Source organism: Natator depressus, chromosome 21 (assembly GCF_965152275.1).
Source record: "Natator depressus isolate rNatDep1 chromosome 21, rNatDep2.hap1, whole genome shotgun sequence".
NCBI lineage: Eukaryota > Metazoa > Chordata > Testudines > Cheloniidae > Natator > Natator depressus.
In genome coordinates, this window is record NC_134254.1 from 3,148,823 (window position 1) to 3,169,591 (window position 20,769).

Below are 20,769 nucleotides of genomic sequence, written 5' to 3' on the forward strand. Positions count from 1 at the left end.
CAGGACCGGTGCAAAGCAGGGTAAAGGCACTGTAACAGTCTGTGGCAGTCCCTGCAGTAGGCGTGTTGCAGCGTGTTGTCTCTCCATGGGGTTTAAAATGTGTCCACTTTAGCTTTGGAGCCAGACAAAAAAAGTAGAGAGACACCAGACTTGAAGATGACCCAAACTAATGCTTTAACCACAAAACTATCCTTCCCCGCAACGCAGCTACTGCTACAAGTCAATAACCTGGGAGTCCCTGGGAGCAGAAATAAATGGGTCCTGCCCCCTCGTCACAAAATAATCATGTGTGTCACTGCCCATTTATGACTTTTTCTCATGTTGCTGTTCCAAATGGCTTTTTAACACGAATATCCTGACTGTCCAACCGTTACTGATTTCTGTGAAAAAGCGTGCAAATCTCTCTGCACAGATGTCCTGGATCAATGCAATAAACCTTCAGGTCAGTTTGTTTCTATATTCATGCTACAAAGCACCTCTGGTTCTCAGAGAGATTCATGTTACTTAAAGCCGCTTGTTGCAATGGTCTGTTCCTTTCTTCTTTTAAGTGAGATTTAGCTTTATACTGCTGCATTTGCTTTATCACATCAGGTGTCCTCCACAGGAGATTTTCACATGCAAAGTTCTTCTCAGTTTCTATTCCTTCTCTCCATCACAGTGCGGAGAGGGTTCGCTAGTGACCTCTGCAGGCTTTGCACAGGACCTATTTGCTGTGTTAGTTGACCTGGGTAAGAAAAACCTAAACTGTAAGAAAAACCTAAACTGTTCAGGTGGTTTTTAGCCCAATCCTGAAAATACCTTCTGGAAATGTCCCAGCACAACAGGTTTCAAGGCAACAAAGTGGAACTGCCTCCTACCTAGGAGAGATTCCCTCGTATCAGTCTATAAATAGTGTGTGCAGTCCATGACCCCGAATTATGCCCTGAGATGCCTCTGGTTTAGCATCAGTCAATTTGCCTGATTTTCAGAGATGCCAAGTTAGACATCACAGTACGATCCTGGGTGTGGCTTCAAAGATGCAGCCAAATGCTCAGTATATCACAGGATCCACTTAGGTATGTTGGCCATCAGCTGAGTTAAACACAACTGATTTAAACCCTTTAACAGCCCTAGATGAAGTCAGCCGGTAGATGCCTATGTTAAAATGTTCTGCTTTCTATCCCATTCCACCCATTTTCTTTCTCAAACTTTTGGATACTGCTGTTATGTGCCAGAAACAGGTATGCAAGGCACACGTGTCAACTTTTATCTTTCAGCTTCGAGCATCACAGAGGAGTCTCTCTGCCAGGCATCTACTGCTGAAACACCTAAGGAGCTTAAGGGGGTCACTTGCAAACATTTAATTGTCATTTTAATGTGTCTAATTGTCTGAAAATTTTAGCCACTGAATACACATAAAGATTAATGAGTATGATCGCAGAAAACAGGCCATGAAATTGGGGTGGATTTCAGTGTCAGTGGGTTTAAAGAAAAAATGCTTAGCAAAGTAGCTCTTAAAACTGCAACTATGGAATGGAAGAACTAAAATAATTCTTGTTTTGGAACAGCAGAGAGACTTGCCAAACAGCTTCTTCTTAGTGCCTTTCTTCCCATTTCTGGAGCATATCCGATTTTCAAATTGAAAAGTGAATGATGCATGCAATACTCTGAGAAACAGGCATTTGTATAAGACACGGAGAGACAGCAGATTCACGGGTTTACATACTGTGATAAATAAACCTTGACTGTGGCACTCAAAAAATGTGCTTATTGGAAATCCTCTCTCGTATGTGTGTTTAATCTCTGCCCAGTTTCATGGGGCTCCAGAGAGATCTTAGAGCATATTTATTTTCTTTAAGTAGATATTTACCACATTGAGCAAGCAACTGAGAGTGCTTTCAGACATCGTCCTTCCTTACCTGACCAAAAAAATCATGTAAATAGTGAATTTAAGTAACTAATGTTTATATATAATTAAATGGATCTAATATCTTTCTGCTGAATGACTCAGTTGTAAGAATAATGAAAGATTAAACTCTGAGCTCTCTGGGGTTGGTTGGTTGGTTGGTTGGTTGTAGGGTGCCTAGCACAAGGGGGCTCTGATCCCTCTCTAGAGTCCATACACAATGGCAAGAGAAGCAATAATAACAACATCATGGTCTGATGGTCAGCGGACAGGCATAGGCAAGAGGAACATCTGAGTTCTACTCCCAGCTCTGAAGCTGGCTTCCACTATCCCCTTGGGCAAGTTATTTTACCTTTCTATGCATCAGTTTCCCCATAGCGATATTAGTACTGATCTCTATCAGAAGGGTGGCATTGGGGTTAGCTGGTACAGACCTTTGAAGACAATAAGCTTCGTCAAAGTGCTGAGTATTATTATGCATACACTGTACTGCAGCTCTTTTGGATTTCACATTCCCCATTTGGATTTGTTATTTGTAGTAGATAGGGCCATCCTCATTACAGACCTAGGCTTTCAGTTTGTCTTATGCCTACTATCTGTGTCCCTCACGAAAGACCATTCATCAGCAGCATGAAACCCTCACCCAGTTAGGGGCTTAGAGGAGAGTAAGAACAGAGCAATTTGCAGGTAGCATTCCTTCTCCTAGCTGATCATGATTTGGGAGGCCAGGCTCTCAGCAGCTAGGACAAAACTTCTCAGGAAGACAAGATTAAGCAAAAAACTTTCTGTGGGGTCCCTGCTTTACTGCAAAGGTTTCTTGTGAAGTCAAAAGAACGAACACACACACACACACACACACACACACACACACACACACACACACACACACACACACACACACACACACACACACACACACACACACACACACACACACACACACACACACACACACAAAAATCATCATCTCAGGTAATTTTTCTTTTATGTGGCTTGAATACTTATCACTCGCCTGCCCCCAAAATTCAGCCCAATGATTAAACCTGTCTGATACTGCCTGTCCTTTTTGTCTTGCTTGCCAACAGCCAAGGTCTTTTAAAGGTTCTGAGCCTAATGCATCTCAGCTGCGCATGATTCCAGCCCAGCTGGGAGTGCCTGCCTGAGCTGATTCTAACGACTCTGCCAGGGAATTTTAACTCAAGAAACCCACCCTGCTGTCTGACTTAGAGTGTAAACTCTTTGGGGCAGTGATTGTACAGCGCCTAGCCCGATGGGGCCGTGATCCATGACTGGGATTCCTAGGTACTACCACAATACAAATAATAATCAATAATATAATCCTAATTAATAAAAGTCACAACCCCCACAGACACCCTCAGAAAACAGGGCCTTTTCTTTTGAGGGGGTGCTGCTAATTCCCTCTGATCAAATCTCTCGTGCCAATGCTACATGTTCCCCAGTAAAATCTACTTCACTTCTACTAATAGTGATGATTTATTAATAATAATAATTTGCACATCTCCAGTGCCTTTTATTCAAGCTGCTTTTCAAACAAAGGGCTTGATCCTATGAAATACCAGACACTAACAGCTCTCATTGAAACCATAATGGCATTCAGCCCCCACACAGAAGCCTTACCATACCACTAGAGAGCAGATACACATCAGTTCCATTTTAGGAGACTGAAGACAGATATAGAGATGTTACTACAGCTTGGACCAGAACCCAGGAATCCTGGCCCCTACTACTATCAGTCTATTTGGTAACACCCCACAAAGCCAGTCATGAGCTGTTTTTTCCTACTGCCTGTCTTCACTGTTTCACCTCAGGTCACTGTATGTTTTGTACCATTCCCCACCCAAGAGACAGGATCATAAAGCTACATACCACCTGCTTCCTGAATTATACCCCAGCCACTGGTTCATTCTTGACTTAAAAGGAGAATAACAAACTCCTCACTCCCAAGCAAATCACCCCCTTCTTGGAGGCAGTAGGGTTTACGGTGAAACTTTTTGAAAGTTGTAGCATTGCCATTCTGAGCTTTCAAACATCATGACTTTTTTGAAAAATAATAAATTGTGAGTTCTTTTTCCTTGCCTGCTGTTTTCTGGGTCTTTAGGCCACACTCTCGTCATGTTTCCAAGTTCTTCTCCATAACCACAAAGGGCTACAAACTTACTTTTTTTTAAAAATGAAAGCTGAGATTCTGACCTGAATCCAGGAGCTGGAGCTTTAAGGAAAACACCAACTCCCAAGACTCATGATAAAAACATGAAAGTTGGCAACACTGGAATTGTCACCTTTCCCCCACCTCCTGCCCTGTACAATCTGACATGGTTGTTCCCTTTATCCCCAGGATTTCAAGCCTGATTCTTCTTTCTCTGGTTGTTTAGGGATCTAGTGATGATGAGCAGCACATCAGCAAATCCACCTCGCTGATCGAAAGCCAACATCACCACCTGCTGCACTGCCTGGAAAAAACAACTGTAAGTAGCAACAGGACCCTTTCTAAATCTGATTAAATCCTTTGCTCCTGGGTCCAGGCTTTCTTTGGAAAGGACATGGGTGCAGTATGCTCCTCTAAACCAATGCATGCACTCACAAACACACATCCCCATTGGCGATAAAAATATGTGTCAGTGAAGTGATGGGTCCTGAATCTCAGAAGTTCCCTGGAATATGCCACATGGGGAGAGATTCACTTTCTTTTTGTGAATTGCTTCACAAATAAGCATTGTGCAAAATGCTAACAGTGTACATCTGTGTAAAAGGAAAAAGGGATGGATTGTCCTGTGCAGGCATTTACACCAGTGCACAGTTGGTGCAAATCACTATCCTTCTGATCGGGTAGCATTTCACTGCCTCCTGGCACTCACTTTGCAACTGGTGCAAATGGGGACAGCACAGACTGCAGGGCAAACAGCCACTGCAGAGCAGAGAAACAGCCTGTAATGACCAAAGAGACAGATTTGCGGGAGTAGGCTTTAACCATGGTGTCTGAAGTAGGGCTAAACTCAGTTTGTCCTTGGCTACACTTGCAGTTAAAGTGCACAAATCACGGGGGGAGGTATCCCTCAGTGGTTTGAGCACTGGCCTGCTAAACCCAGGGTTGTGAGTTCAATCCTTGAGGGGACCATTTAGGGATCTGGGGCAAAAATTGGGGTTGGTCCTCCTTTGAGCAGGGGGTTGAACTAGATGACCTCCTGAGGTCCCTTCCAACCCTGACATTCTATGGTTCCTCTGAACCCATTGCTCCCACCCACTACCAATGATGTATGCGACTGCTGGCATGAAGAGGGCTACAGTGGGAAGCTGATGCCAGTAAACTCCAAGCCACACATATTCCCTACCACAAATAGGCCGGAGAAAACAACAACTGAGCCATTTAAAGGGAGCAGACGAGCCTTTTTGATGTGATTTAGTGACACTGTGCATGTCTTTCCTGACAAGCCTCAGTTAAAGGAGCATGTAGTTCATCTGGAGGCCAGTCAAGTGGGCTCTCCTGTCGTGACGTTTCACTCATGCAATGCATGGTGCTGGAGTAAGACCCTAGGAAGCGCTATTTTTTAATTTTTAAATAGTTCTGTAAGCAGAAGTTCCTGGAAAAATTGCAAACAGATCTTTATCTCGTGTACATTTCATTTCCAGCTTTATATTCACTGGTGATTTGTGGTAAAGGGACATAGTACCTATATTGTATATCATGGCCCATTCTGGAAAGACACCAGTGGGTTAAGACCTGATAAGATGTATCCCTTTCCTTATCTGCATCCACCATCAGATATGACTTTGATTTCTGACCTGCATACATAGTCTCAATTTCAGTTTGGTTCCTAGCAGGATAACACCACATAGGTTTCAAAGATGCATTGGAAGAAGACCACTGGTTAAATACTTATAGCAACTAAGTCCTACAGGTCCTGAAACTCATCATGATGAATTATGAGGCTAATCATTCCAGTGCTGACGCACTATATCAGTGACTGTTGGTTTCATTTTATAGTATAAATCTGAGCTTGCCTGTGTTTCTGATAACTCTGTATGTTACATTACAAGCAGATATTTCACAACCTGACTCTTCAATTGTTTAGAATTCTGTACTTACCCTTAAGCTTTAAATAGTATATTTCAAATATGGCTCATATCATGTGATTGTTACTACTATTTGCAAAGTGCCATAAATTTGCCTGGTATTTTACAGAAAATAAAAAGATAAGATCCCTGTCCCAAAGCGTCCACCATCTATTGTCCGGATCCTGCTTAACTTTAACACATGCTTAACTTTACACACTGTGACAAGTTATTCTACTGACTGTCAGTGAATAAAGTTAAGCAAATCTGTAAATCGTTGCAGGGCTCAGGCCTACATTAGACAAACTTCAGGCCAGATGATGACAGCCTCACTCCAGAGTTGTACTTTTTTCCACAAGTACTCCCACTGATTTCAGTGAGACGGCTTGTCATATAAGTTGCTATTCAGTATGAGTAAGGCGATACCTGTCTGGCCCAAAATGAATTATAACAACAGACAATTGGATCAAAGGGACAGCAGCAGAGAGAGGAGAATGCAGGGCAGAAGATTTTCCTTGTATTTTCTTTTGTATTGGCCCCAATTTATTTTGGCCGAGGTGCCAGTGCAGGGTTAGGAACAGGAATTTAGAGGCATTACTGCATTGAGTAGAACCAAAGAGAGCCACAAAAACTAGTGAGGTGAACTGTCCTGCCGTTGCAGTCAGATATTTGCATCAGCTGTTGAAAATTTTCTGAATTTTGATTTTTGGAACAAAAATGTCATTGCAATTTTGAATTTGGATGAACACTGGTGAAAAAAAAATCCACAAAATATTTGCTGCATTTTCCCCACATTTTCCAGCCTGTCCCAACCAGGATGAGATTGTCAGCCATGTTGTCACATATTTGCGTATCACAGTTAGAGCTGATCAAATCATGAAAATAATTATTTGAAAATAATGTACTTGATGAATAACAGTGTAACCCACACACCTCCTGGGTGGGTGTTCTGTCCCTTCTAGTAGCACGGAGACGAGAGAAATAGATGTAGATGATTGAGTCTGCTCTACAGCCTTAGCTAGCAGCCAGTTGGTTTGAGGCTCATGCACTAAGTTTCTGAGGCCCCAGGTTCGATCCTGCCTGCTGACAACTGGGGTCTGTTGGCATTACAACAGCAAAGAAAATAATCTTGTGTCTTCAAAAAATGCATAGAACTGTTTGATTAATGAAAACAGTTAATTTTGAATACATTATTTGTTGGGTAATGGGGAAACAGAAGATAACTAACAACTTGAATAAGTTACAAAAAAGTATCAAGCTGGATTCCTCATTTTCCACTTTTTAAATCAAGATAAGTTTTTTTTAAAGATCTGCTCTACTTCAAATGGAATTATTCTGGGGAAGTTCTATGGCCTGTATTATGCAGGAGGCCAGACTAAATTATCACAATCGTCCCGTCCCATCTGGCCGTGCAATCTCTGAATCTCTGAACTGTTGAACAAACTCTTCACAGTAGTCATATGATCGGCTCTAATCATGATGCAAACATCACCAGGATTTTGTTTAAGGTGGGTTTATTTTGATTGTGGTTTTTTGGCTCTCTGCAACTCTGCTCAGCATTAAGTGGCTGTTCAGTTCTTGAACTTTGAGTGCTGCTGACCTGGAGTATCAACGTTTTCAAAAAAGAGATTGTCATTCAAGGAGTCAGATGCAACATGTTTAGATTGTGGTTCTCAATGCATTAGTCAAAACAGCTCAATCAATTTTTGTGTTGAAATTCCTGTACTTCCTTGGCATTCTTAATCTATTAAGATATTATGCAAAAACGTCAAATCACAGCATATGAATTCTTAAACACTGAAGAGTCATTTTGCAATGTTTCAAAGTTGCAGGTGGAATGGAATGAGGAATGATCCATGTGCCATGGTTACCAACCTGTTTCAAAGGGCAATTCACCTTTCCTTAAACTAGACAGAGGGATTTTAAAAGTACATTCTTTATTTTTACAGTATCTGCAGTTGTCACTAGAATAAAGTCCTACAATTTAACAGCTGTGAATGGCCCACAAATCTGATGTGTTAAAAGACAAAGTGGCCTTGAGGTGCTTCCGACAATCATAACAAAAAATTGTTTGCTATGTTAACACAAGATTTTTCAGCTCTGTTCCCCACCCCAGATGTGAACACTGACATTCATATCCTACCCTTTCTCTGGCTGCTGCCTGGGTTGAGCCACATCCTTCAGCCAAAACCTTCCTTCTATATTTCCACAAAGGTCAATCAAAACACAGCCCCATTGCTTGTGTAACCCCTGATCCAGTCACACTGCAATCCCAATTGGGCAAGCTCTGATTGAGTGGCTGAGAATTTGTTTTATCCTCTGCTTCTGGCTCTCAATAAATAAATAAAATAAAAAATGAACAAACAGCTGTAAATTGCCTTGCCCTTCCACTCTCTTTTAGAAACAGAACACAAACAATTAAAATGCAAGGTTCCAGAACACTATGTTGAAAGAAAGATAAAGAAAAAGACTAATCTGATTTAGCAAATGAGTTTAGTAAAGGAAAGGCTCAATTGCCCATTCAAACTTGGGGTGCCAGATGGAATGCTGAGATTGAATGGATGGAATGCTGGGACTAAACTCTGGAATGCGGGAATGGACAATCAATCGTGTTTTTATCTTTTGTTGGCATGTTGTCCTGTAGGGATTGTCCTATCTTGTGGATGATCCCCTGTTATCTGTACGAACTTCCACCATCAAGGTATTTCCTTTTTAATTCAATCTGTTTTCTACGATCTCTGTAACACGTCCAGAGTGTTTGTTTCCTTTCTTGTTATTGGTCCTGTTCTTGAGAGTTTGTGCATGTGGTTCATTTTTTGCTGATACCTTTGTTCGCTGTAAGACCTAGTATCTGTTCCAATGAAAACTGATGGCTGCCTTATCTCCAGTTCCCCCTTCCTTCTTTTCCAGTTCTGTTCGGTAAAAAGCAAAATTTGTACGTTAGGCATCTATGAATGTTTATGTATGCGCGTAGGTGTGTATATACTTTGGCTCTTCCCTACACTGTCCTCTACTCATTGGTGCAAGAGGCACTGAAGTTTTCCATGCAACTCTGCAGTTCTAGGCTACCCAACTTTGAAGTTCTAGGCTGCCCTTTATCATCATTTCCCTCCCCCTTACTCTTCCCACTGGCAGCTTCCACCTTGACACCTTTATTTGTGCCACATATAACTCAGCTGCCAGCCCAGCTTTGAATGGAACTGTAGGTGTGACATACCTTCAGGGATCAGCTTAACCAGCACACCATACCTAAACTTTCCAACTTGATGACCAATTGGTCCTGCTGACACAAACAGTACACATCACAGCCTTTAGCCCCAAACACAAAGAAGACAGTGAGCCTGACTCTCCTTTCCACACAGGTTTATAACAGTGAGGCACCACAGATTTCATCAAAGTCACTTCAGGGATACAGATGTGTCAGTGAAAGGAAAAATGAGGCCCAAACTATTTATGGATATGGAATGTGTAAGCCAGCTGGTCCTGACAGGCTGTTATGCCTCTGCCACAGCTTCTCTTATTCCCATGTTGTTGTGGGGGAGCAAATACATTCTCTTGGTTGCCATGAGTAATGGGATGAAGTCATCTCCTTCCCGGTTGTTGTTTGCATTTTTAAATCTGGGAACTGTCTAGTGCAAGCTGTTTCAGGCACAGGGGCAGAGAGCTGAGGGGCTGACCTTTCCCACAAGAATAGCAAAAGGTGTTCTTGAAAATGAACCACCTTAGGGTAGGTTTCAGAGTAACAGCTGTGTTAGTCTGTATTCGCAAAAAGAAAAGGAGGACTTGTGGCACCTTAGAGACTAACCAATTTATTTGAGCATAAGGTACAGCTCACTTCATCGGATGCATACAGTGGAAAATACAGAATGCATCTGATGAAGTGAGCTGTAGCTCACGAAAGCTTATGCTCAAATAAATTGGTTAGTCTCTAAGGTGCCACAAGTCCTCCTTTTCACCTTAGGGTAGCTACTGGCTAGAGTGACACTGTTGTTCTTTTCCCTGCCAGAACCATGAGTTCATAGATGAGCAGCTGTTTGAGCAGAACTGCATGGATAACTCAATGCAGAATTACCCCTCCACTCGCAGCCCCTCATTGTCAAGTAACAATGGCGGGTCCACCTCCTGCTGTTCTCGACGCAACAAGAAGACGACTCATCTTCCGAACTCCAACGTGCCAGCCACTCGCCTGCGGAGCATGCAGGAGCTAAGCACGATACACATCCAGTGCAGCGAACAGCCATCACTTACAACAAGGTACAGTGAGCAGGCGCTGGCTGCTGACTGCTGCATGCAAACCTGCTAAGGGTGATGTCCATCTGAGATGAGTTTGGGGCAGTTTCTACTCACTCGGCCCAGGAGAAGTGGGTCCCACCTGGGATGATCTAAGTTCCAGTTCTACTAACATGCTCCCAGGAGAGGTGGCTCCTGGCTGCTTTGTGCAACTCCTATGGACTTGTCCCAGAGGAAGCTGACCCAAGCTCTAGCTCAGCTCTTCTCCAGCCAGTTTGGACCCAAGAGAGGTGACTTCCAGCTGAGGCTCCCCTTGGTTCAGCCTCAGCAGTAACCAGATTGCTACAGCTCATGCACGACCATTCCTGCAGGCCAGCAGGAGGCAATACCCAGTTCAGCACAGCTCTTCTTTGGCTGACCAGAGGGAGGCAGCTCTCAGTTTCTGCCAGCTTGGCCACAGCTGTGTGCTCGGTCATGAGCAATGCCAGACAGCATCGGTGCCAGGCAATCTGTATGTGCTGCATAAGTACAGAATGGGTTGAGTTGTGTGAGTCTAATGTGTGATTAGTAACATCAGTGAAGCAAGGTCTCTCTTTCAATAGAGGACTTTCAAATGGACTCTCCTTTCAAACATAATTTAGTGCATAATCGAGGCATCACCATCATAGTAGTTGAATGAACTTCTGAAGTCCTCTCCCTGTGCCCAGCCAAACTTCTTGTGCATTAGATTTCAGAGTAACAGCCGTGTTAGTCTGTATTCGCAAAAAGAAAAGGAGTACTTGTGGCACCTTAGAGACTAACCAATTTATTTGAGCATAAGCTTTCGTGAGCTACAGCTCACGTCATCGGATGCATACTGTGGAAAGTATAGAAGATCTTTTTATAACACCCATTTTTTCATGCTTTGTGTGTATAAAAAGATCTTCTGTACTTTCCACAGTATGCATCCGATGAAGTGAGCTGTAGCTCAGGAAAGCTTATGCTCAAATAAATGGGTTAGTCTCTAAGGTGCCACAAGTACTCCTTTTCTTCTTGTGCATTAGGGAGCTTTGGAAAAGGGGAGGAGGCAAAGACTTGCATTTGAAACAGTAACTCCAGCCTTCCCCCTGATTCCAAAATGTATAAAATCCATTTTACCCACAGTAGAAATGCAGCTGCCTCTGGGGCAAGGAGGATGCAGCTATTCTGTACCAGTAACATGATTCAGCAAGGTGTTTAAGTGAAGTGTTTAAGTGAAAAATAATGTATGAGAATGGGAATGAGAAAGGGAATAGTGAGGGAGTTCATTCCCCATGGCCCTTTCAGGCATTAGCTCAGTATTTCCCAAAGGGTGGGGGTATCCCCCTGGGGGACAGAAAGGATTAGACTGGAGGAACGGACAAGCCTCTCCATTGTTTCCTACAATCTTCCATTAAAAAAAAAAAAAGTACATATCCAGCTATTATGGTTTTAAAGAAAACCTTGAAAAGGTTACCCAAGTGTAATCAACATCTGCCTGAGTCTGCAGCAAGCCTGAAACAAAAGCTCTGAAGCATATGAACTGCTCTGTTCATTTCAGTGGGTGCTCAAACCAATTCCAATTATGACATTTTAAATGTCAAAACTGTTACAGATGAGCAGTGACAGAGCTATTATGAAGATCTACACCCTCTACTGCGAGCAGCTGCTCATGGTGGGTTGGGCTTTAAGAACACATGGAGAGGCTGCAGTGAGAAGGAGGGACTGGGGATTCTTTTAATTTTCCGGATGCGGGGCTCAGTTTTCTAAGGTTTTGGAAACTCTGCCTTAGCCTCTTCAGCTGCGACTGTGGCTACGCAAGAGAGCTTACAGCGGCAGAGCTGCACCGATGCAGTGGCACTACTGGAAGCTCTCTAGCGTAGCTGCTCTAAGCCGATGGGAGAGAGCTCTCCCGTCAACTTAATTAACCCAGCCACAACGAGCGGCAGCAGCTCTGTGGGCAGGAGAAGCTCTCCCACCGGCAGAGCACTGTCCACACCAGCAGTTAGGTCGGTGTAACTTACGTTGCTCAGGAGTGGCTCGTTCACACCTGTGAGCGACCTAAGTTACACCGACACAAGTGGCAGTGTAGACAGTGTGGGTGGGGTTAGTGGTTTACCGACACTGGATGGCTTTAACCCCACCCTTCTTTTTTCCTATAACTGCAGAGGTGTTATAACAGGCCACTCTACCTTGAGTGTTCCCTTACAATATGTGCTAACTACTTATGCTAAACAAGCTGTTCCACCTTGTATTTAGCTGTGGGGCCGGGAGTATCTTTCCCAGGCCTGACGCAGAGCTCAGTGTGGCTCGAAAGCTTGTCTCTCTTGCCACCAGAAGTTGGCCCATTAAGACACATTACCTGACCCACCTTGTCACACAGAAGTACCCAGACACTTGAGACATTAGGACAGAGTCTGTTGGTGAGTCAACCGGTAATAACAACAGCGGTGACTTTCCAACAGGGAACTCTTTATATTTTGAAAGGACAAGCCCTCTGTTCAAAGCAAGCCTGTTTGGCTGGTAACTGAGGACTCCTGCAGCTATGCAGATGCACAGAAAACAGACCTATCATTTTCCCGTGGTAATTAATTATAGGATGCAACTGATGCAGATCTCATAGGAATGCTCCCAGCTGCCAGATTCTCAAGACTACTGCAGGGGAAACAAGTAGAAAAAAGATAAAGGGATGGAGGCTTTGAAAGGAGAAATAAAACTGCATTGAAGTTTAAGCCTGTGGTCAGGGAGCCCTTATGGGCTCATAAGACTTTGGACCTGATTACTGACTCTTGTATTATTAAAAAAATAAATAAATAAATAAAAATCCCTTTTGTTTTCTAGTCGTTCCAGTCTCAATATGAAATCAGATGACGGGCTGAGACCAAACTGCAAAACCTCCCACCTCACGACAGCCATCATCAGTATTCCTACCCCACCGGCACTGACGCCAGAAGGAGAGAGCAGGCCCTCACCGAGCAGCCCTCAACCCACTACGAACATTTCCACCACAAGCAGCAACATAGTCAAGGTCTCTGCCTTGTAAGGTGTCGTTTGAAGGAAGCAGCTGGAATGCCAGCGTCCCGCCCCCTCCACACCTTCATGTTCCTTTCTTGCTGCAAATTGTGCCTGGATGGACCAACCTGACATTTCGTCATAGAATTAGCAATGGAGACCTAACGAGGCAGCTTTCTTCAAACTCGCATTCATGCCATGGACTGAGAGAACAGATGAGGAAAGGGAGGAAGAGGTGGGTTGAAGAAAGGGTCTGTGTGTGCACGCGCCTGCGGAGAGCCTTGTTTCAGGATATGACGCAGAAAATTGTTTCCAGAGGCTAGAGAAAAAGAACCGGCATGGCAACAAGAAAGTCAATAAAGAAACAAATATAACACTGTGTATCTCGGCACCTTTTTAAAGGTTTTTAATGGATAATATTTATTCATGCGGAAATGACTGAAAAAGGTGAAAAAAATGGATTTTGTGATTTTTTTTTTTCCTTCATGGAGCAGAATCTTTAATCAACCAAAATTACACATCTTTTTTTTTCTTTTATAGAGAAAGATTTAGACAAAGAAGACAGCTGTCACAGAAATCTATTTCCGTTCCTGTGTGTGTGTGTGCGCGCGCGCGTGTGCGTGAAAAAGAACCACATCAAAATGACACACAGAGGTCTGAGCACATTTTCCTGATTTGGTGCACAGTATCAAACTGATTGCACAAGCACAGTGGCACACGTGCACGCACACACACCCCCACACAAATAAATCTTTCACCCTGGAAGGCATTCTTTATTTAGATGATTTTGTAACCGCCTTTTAAGTCAATACAGTGCAACTGCAAACAGTGTGTTTGTCTGCTAATTATTGTCTGTGAAAACATATTTGTGGAAAAAAAAAAAAGACAGGCTTTTGTAAAGTGTTAGTCCCACATGGATTTCTGCTTTCTATTTTTGTTATCACTTACTTGTGAAGAGTGTGACTAGACTACCAGTTCTGTATTTTTAAAAGGAAAAACATTAAAAATGTAGGAAAACTTCTTAAAAACCTGTGCACACTAATGGCAAAGAATGTGGAAGCACCCAACCCAACTGCACCAGATCATCAGAAATAGGATAGAATGTACCTGTCATCTATGCCAATGCTTTTTTATTTTTATATATGCTAATATTGGACATGCAACCCATTGTAAATCACAGCCAAGTAGCATCTGGATCTATACTAGATCCAAGTAAACCCGGAGCCAACCATTCAGCATGGACTGAGAGAGTGTTTGGCTTTTTAACACAGTCCTGGGGCTCCTATTGGCCGACTGATGGTGTCTGGGTTGCACTGATGTGGTAGGTAAACCAGTTTAGCAACTTAGTCCTCCCCTCCCAGCACAGGAGCTATGGTGTGTGCAGTTGAGCAGGGGGAGGGATACAGGGGTTTTTAATACCCGGGATATGGTGTGGAACAGACACCACTTTACTTTGCAGCTCTATTCTTCATCTGGGAAAAGTCACACACTTCTAGTCAACCAAAAACTGTAACTCTGTGTGGTACTTGCCAAGCTTAATACTTCTGACTAGTTCTATGGTGAATACTGACTGTTCTCCCTAAGATCTTTCTAGTAACAATATGGTCTTGAAATACAAGGACCTGACAGTTTCATTTATATATGACCTTTCTCCATTTGGAAAAATAAGTGGGAAATAATTGCTTATTCTCCTGCTACACATTCCTCAGACCACCTTTTTGTTATGGGTGCAATTGGTTAGCCACAGCACATACTGATCCAACATAGTACATGCCATCCACAGACACATACAGTATAATGTAGTATTAATTATCACATCCAAATGCCTCGATCAGGCTCAGAGCCATGTTGTGAGGTGCTGAACATACATAGACACATAGAACATACAGACATAGACACAAACCCTGCCCCAAAATTGCTTACAGTCCAATAGATAGCAAGGAGCCATTTCACGCTTCCCTTCTCTCAACAGTAAATAGTAACTTCACTAACACAGCACTATCTGCCACACCACTCAAAGCATACCCCTGGGTGATCCAACAAAAGGATGGGGGTTTTTGCCTCTCAAAATGCACACTGATGTTATAGGACTTAAAATTATGCACTATCAACCCACCTTGTCAACATTCCTAACTTATTACTGGGTATCATGTGGACTCAGATAGCTGTTGTGATAACCCAGTAACCTACTGAGAAACTTATCCCATTCTAGGAATGATAAAGCTAGAGCTAAACATTCAGTAATGTCATAAACTGATGCCCCTTTGCTCCAGAGCTGGATAGCTCCCTGTAGCACATTCTCCAGCACTATGTCCAGTCTGTTTTAAATCACTCAGGTGCTGTGGTTCCTTTGCTACTTTCCTCAGGCGGTTATTCTGTAGTTTACCATTAGCAATTTTTCTTGGCGCTTAACTTAATTGTACCTTTGCTTCATTTAGTCCCCTTACGCCTGACCATACCCCTGCCCTACTGAACATCTTCAGGCCTAAACAAAGCCTGATTCTCCATTGCCTTGCACCTTATGCCCTCATTTACATCTGTGCAAAGTAAGGCTAAAATGCTACCATGCTGGCTGGGAATGTATTACTCCCACTGTGCGCTCAATTTGCATGGGTTTAAATGACCAGGTACAGGGTGACAAACAGCCAGGTCCTCGCCTTGTAGTCTCAGCTCTGCCCTTCTCTTCCCTTGGAGTCTTAAACAAGTCACGTCATCTCTCTGTGCCTCAGTTTCCCCATCTATTAAATGGAGAGAATGACACCCACCCATGGAAAGCACTTTGTGTACAGTGTATTATTATTAATCAAAGTATTTCCTGAACATTCACAATTTGTCAGGGACATAAAGAAAAACAGGAAAAACAGTGCTTGGGGTTCCTCTCTCTAGCTGTTTGGGCTCAGGCTGCCAGGGTAGCCCAGCCCTTTGCTATGTTCTGCATGGGCAAAATTATTTTTCTGCTTAATCAAAAGCATGCAGCATAACATTTCTATCATTACTTTAGCAAGTGCTGCCACACACAATCACTGGCTTGGCAAAGATCCTTGTGAATAGAAAGGGGGGTGGGGAGAATCACAAAGGGTTGATTTCAATAGTTTAAGACAAAAATAACGTTTATAATGGAGGCATTAGCCCATTTCAATGCTCACCTGAACAGGATTGGGGCAAATCTGCCCACCTGTAAATAACTGTGTACAGAACTCCCTGGGTTACACAGTGCAACGACAGCCTTGTAGTGAAAGCACTTTGCAGTCACTGAAATAGCACAGATCAGAATGAATCCACATGATATGTATTATATTGTACTGTACATATAAGCATAATTCAGATGCTTTACTGATAAAAACACAGAGCTGCAGAAAGAGCTCTGTGTTTCTGCAGGAGGAAGGGAGAGCATTTGTTTTGATAAGCACAGGAATTGCTTGGCAGTCATGCACTCCCAGGGTAATGAGAGGGAACTGACTTGATTAGCTTATGTGAATGTACAAAACATTACTGGAGATAGGGCCAAACCAAACCCCAGGTTTTGAGCACTCTCAGACATAGGTTAGTTTAGATCTGGCCTGGGATCCAAACTCTAGAGCTTGGGCCCTTCTCGCCCTTACTCACCTTGTTCTGTCCTCTAACCATTCCTCTTTCCATTCCCCACCTTCATGCGTAGAGAAGTTATAGCTACATAAACCGGCAATTGCCTGCACCAACACCCCATTTACCTGAGGCACATGGAATGCAGTTTCTTCAGGGGTGGTTCTGCATGACAATACATACAGTAGGAGAGGGAATGTAGAACTGTACCGATTATGTTCCTGAAGGGCAGCTGGAACAGAGCAATCCGACGAGTAAATCCAATCAAAAAAATGCCAAACTGTTTTTCCCTCATTTTTTTTTTCCTACTTTTTTGCAGAATTTCTTGTGAATTTTTTTGTTTTCTCCTTAAAAAAAAAAAAAATTTGATCATTTATATAGGGAAAAAATCATGTTTTCATTTTTTTTTAATCAGCAAATGTCAAAGGAAACAATTTTCTTTGAAAATTTTTGTTTCCTTTGAAATGCCATTTTGTAGAAAAAAGTCTCAAATTTTCACCCAACTTTACTGATGAGTCTATTTTCTTCTCAGCTGGCACTGGGTTGCTGCTTATAGCAGAACTGCACACGCTCTAGGAGCAAACACACCCATTGCAAATGACTGGTACATTCCCCTGCCCCAAACTTTGAAATCAAGCTACTCGCTTTGAAACCCTTCTCGCCTATCTTTGTTTTCTAAGAACCTCCAAGTCACTCAAAGAAACTACCACAAAACTTAAACCACTGTACAGAAATTAAAAATGGAAGAGACCATTTAGTCCAGCCCTTGCCAACACACAATTCTTCCCTATAAAATATTTCCCAGTGCTTTTTCTAGACTAGATATAAATCTCCCCAGGGACAGGGCTACCACTGCTTCACTTAAGAAATTATTTCAGCCTAATAGATCTCAATGTCAACGAGTTTTCGCCTGATACAAAGCCATAATTTTCCCTCCCTTATTTTTCATTCCATTACTCTTGATTATTTCCCCTTGCACTTGCTAAATAGTCCCTCCCCCCCTCCTTGAATGTTAGCTGTGCACAAACAACTGAAGAATATAAAGTCTTGTCTTTGGCCAGCAAATTCTAATGCAGGAGGCTGCTTTTGGGTGCCAAAGGATTCATATTTTAAAGGTAAATTGGGGGGGAGGGGGAAATCATAAAATAAATAAGCTTGCAATTCAAAATTCTTAACAGAAGCAGCTTACTCACTGAAAAACTGAATTGCTATTTTCAACACTGGGAAATCATTTTATTTTTTATGGTGTTCAGAGCTGCCAAAACCTAATTTTAAAGTTGCAGGTTTTCCCTGAAATAGCTGATGCCACCGTAGCATTAGGAGCCAGCTCTCACGGCTCTGATTTATGTAACTGGAGGGGAGGGGGGAAGAGGAGTTCTACCAAGAGCTCAGATTTTGTCGGCTCAGTAGAGGAGGAGGTGCTTTTTCAAGTATTTTAGAAGTAAATCCATTTGTAATCATGTTGTCTGTTACACATGTTCTAATGCAGATTGGGGATCTTAAAAATCATCTTTAACTGATGGTTTGCAGTGTTCCCTGTAAGAAAGAGATTAAGACAGGGGCAATGCTGAATTACGGTGGAGTTACAAGTCAGCATGCAGTGGCTCAAGAGCAACAGCGGTTTTGAATAAAAAGCCTTATTTGCTAGGTTTAAAGCTTGATTGAATAATAATATTTGCAACTATTTTTTTTCTACATCAATTGTATTTGTGGATAATTAGTAATTATTCTTCCACACTGGAAAGCTCTGTAGCTGATTAAATATTTTAAATTATTTGGCAAATTTGTGATTGTTTTCCAAGACATTTTGGTCAACTGCACTGAATGGTGTGACTTCATAACTGAGGTTACAGGCCTAACAATTAATGATGCCATAAATGGTTTAACTTCCTTTCTCATTAGGATTTCCTTCTAGATCCTTAAGATTAATAATGAGATGCAATGTGGTTTAATGATTAAAATTGGGATTTAGGATCAGGATGCCTATATTCTATTCCTGAATCACCGTGTGACCTCAATCAAGTCACTTTGCCTCTCTATGCCTCAGTTTACCCATCTGTGAAATAGGGATGATAATACTTTCCTGTTTCACAGCGGTGTTGTGAAGTTTAATAAATGTTTGCAAAGTGCTTTAGAGATCCTCCAATGACAGGGACTAGAGGAGGGAAAAGATTTTTTATTTATATTTGGGATACAAGACTGTACCAGAAAGATTTCATGTTGATCAGTCAACCACACCACACAAAGATGTTTGTGAAAAATTCCTGCTATAGTCTTATTTTCAGCCAATAGTTTGTTATTTTTGTATGTATGTGTTATGTGTTTCTTCTCCTTAAGTTTTGAACTGGCACTAGTCATAGCAGGTCATATAGCTGTTTGGATGAGAGGTTAATAACCATACAATGCTCTTCTCAGTTCTCTGTTGCAACCATAACTGGAGTTCCAGCTGGTATCTTGGACCAATGAAATATTTTACAAAAAACACGTGTGATGGCATATTTTTGATAATCAGTGAGACATTCCAATGCAATGGTGTTTTCTTTAAAGGTTTTATGTTATGAGAAACGCTCGCCCTTATTATTTTCTATTTTCGTACTATAAATGGGCTTTGCTTACAAGCATCACAAATGACAGACAAAATGTACTGTACAAAACAGCAGGTAGATTCATTTGAGAACACCCTTCTAAAGAACTCTACGTTTCTGTTGTCTTCTTTTTGACTTGTAGTGCATATGTTGAAACTTGTATATCATTTACAGTATTGAGTCTTGTGCCACTGCTGTACCTGATGTATCCAACCTGGATTAAACAGAGTATATGCCACAAATACTAAGATTATGCTGTAGATTTCTTTTAGAAGAAGTTTTTTTTTTAAAGGCATGTTGTTTCTTTAACATTACCACCACCAAGGTATTTATGATACATAAAAATGTCAGTTTAAACATAAATCCCCTTTCTGGATGGATGAACTCTGGTAATAGAAGAAAGTTTGTTTTAATGGCAATAGGTTTTGAAATTTTATTTTATTTTTTTTATAAAAATCTGGAAGTCTGAAGTGCTTTTCCCTAGCCCAGTTTGCATTCTTTTTCTTTCAAGGGGCAGTATTCCTTGCAGATCAACAGCTCTGTACTTTACTACAAATGGATGGCAATGGATCCAGTATAGAGAACAAGATGCTTTGGAGACCTTCCCCCACATGCTTTTTTTTTTTTTTTTTTTTTTTGGGGGGGGGGGGGAGGAGCCCAGGCTACTATAGAATTTCCTTGGACTTCATGAAAAGAAATTGAACCTGTCAGCACACCCTCTGCCCCACCTTCTGTAGTTATTTCCCTGTAAGCAGTCAAAAGTTTGTGTTTCTTTTCATTGTCAATGAAAGACGCTTACAAGATTTTAGGCCATGCTAAACACCATGGATATCTTTACTATCTATACAATCTTTGCTATACAATTCTCAGAATGGTCCCTTTACCAGAAGGCTACTCTGACTTGTTAGCTTGACTTGTTCATACCCACTCTCAAGCATATGGGACTTTGCTTCCCCAATTATGGAGTTATAAGGACAGCTGCTAATGGCATAAAAAGCTACAGTGAATTTCTTCCTCCCTTTAGATGGTAGGGAGGAATTAAGTTCTCATGTCAACTAGATTGTAGCATTATCAGCTTCTCACATGTCATTCGGTTGCAGCCCATACACACCAGTACAATATTTGTCTAACTATTGTAAATGTAGTTGGAATGTTGCAAGCACTTTACAAACACCAGAGTTACAAATTGACGACTCAACCACACCCCTCATTTCGAACTGGAAGTATGTAATCCAGCAACAGCAGAGACCAAAAAAGGTGAATATAGTACAGTACCATGTTAAACAAACTAATAAAAATAAAGGGAAAGTTTTTTTTAAAAAAGGGAAGCTTGTCTGGGCTTTGCCTCCAAAAAAAATTGACAAGGTAAGGAAACTGTTTCTGTGCTTGTTTTATTTAAATTAAGAT

General features: G+C 42.0%; 1 protein-coding gene across 2 annotated transcripts in view; it reads left to right on the plus strand.

The window, feature by feature from the left end:
- KCND3 (potassium voltage-gated channel subfamily D member 3) overlaps positions 1–19,595 on the plus strand; it is a 222,784-nt gene extending 203,189 nt beyond the window's left edge. The window contains exons 6-9 of one of the 2 annotated variants that reach the window (XM_074936350.1): positions 4,279–4,371; positions 8,601–8,657; positions 9,963–10,210; positions 13,025–19,595. In XM_074936350.1, coding sequence (XP_074792451.1) covers positions 4,279–4,371; positions 8,601–8,657; positions 9,963–10,210; positions 13,025–13,226 — 600 coding nt within the window. In that variant the 3' untranslated portion in view covers positions 13,227–19,595. The remainder of the gene's footprint in view (positions 1–4,278; positions 4,372–8,600; positions 8,658–9,962; positions 10,211–13,024) is intronic. The other variant, XM_074936351.1, reaches the window with a different exon arrangement.
- Positions 19,596–20,769: the final 1,174 nt, after the last annotated feature.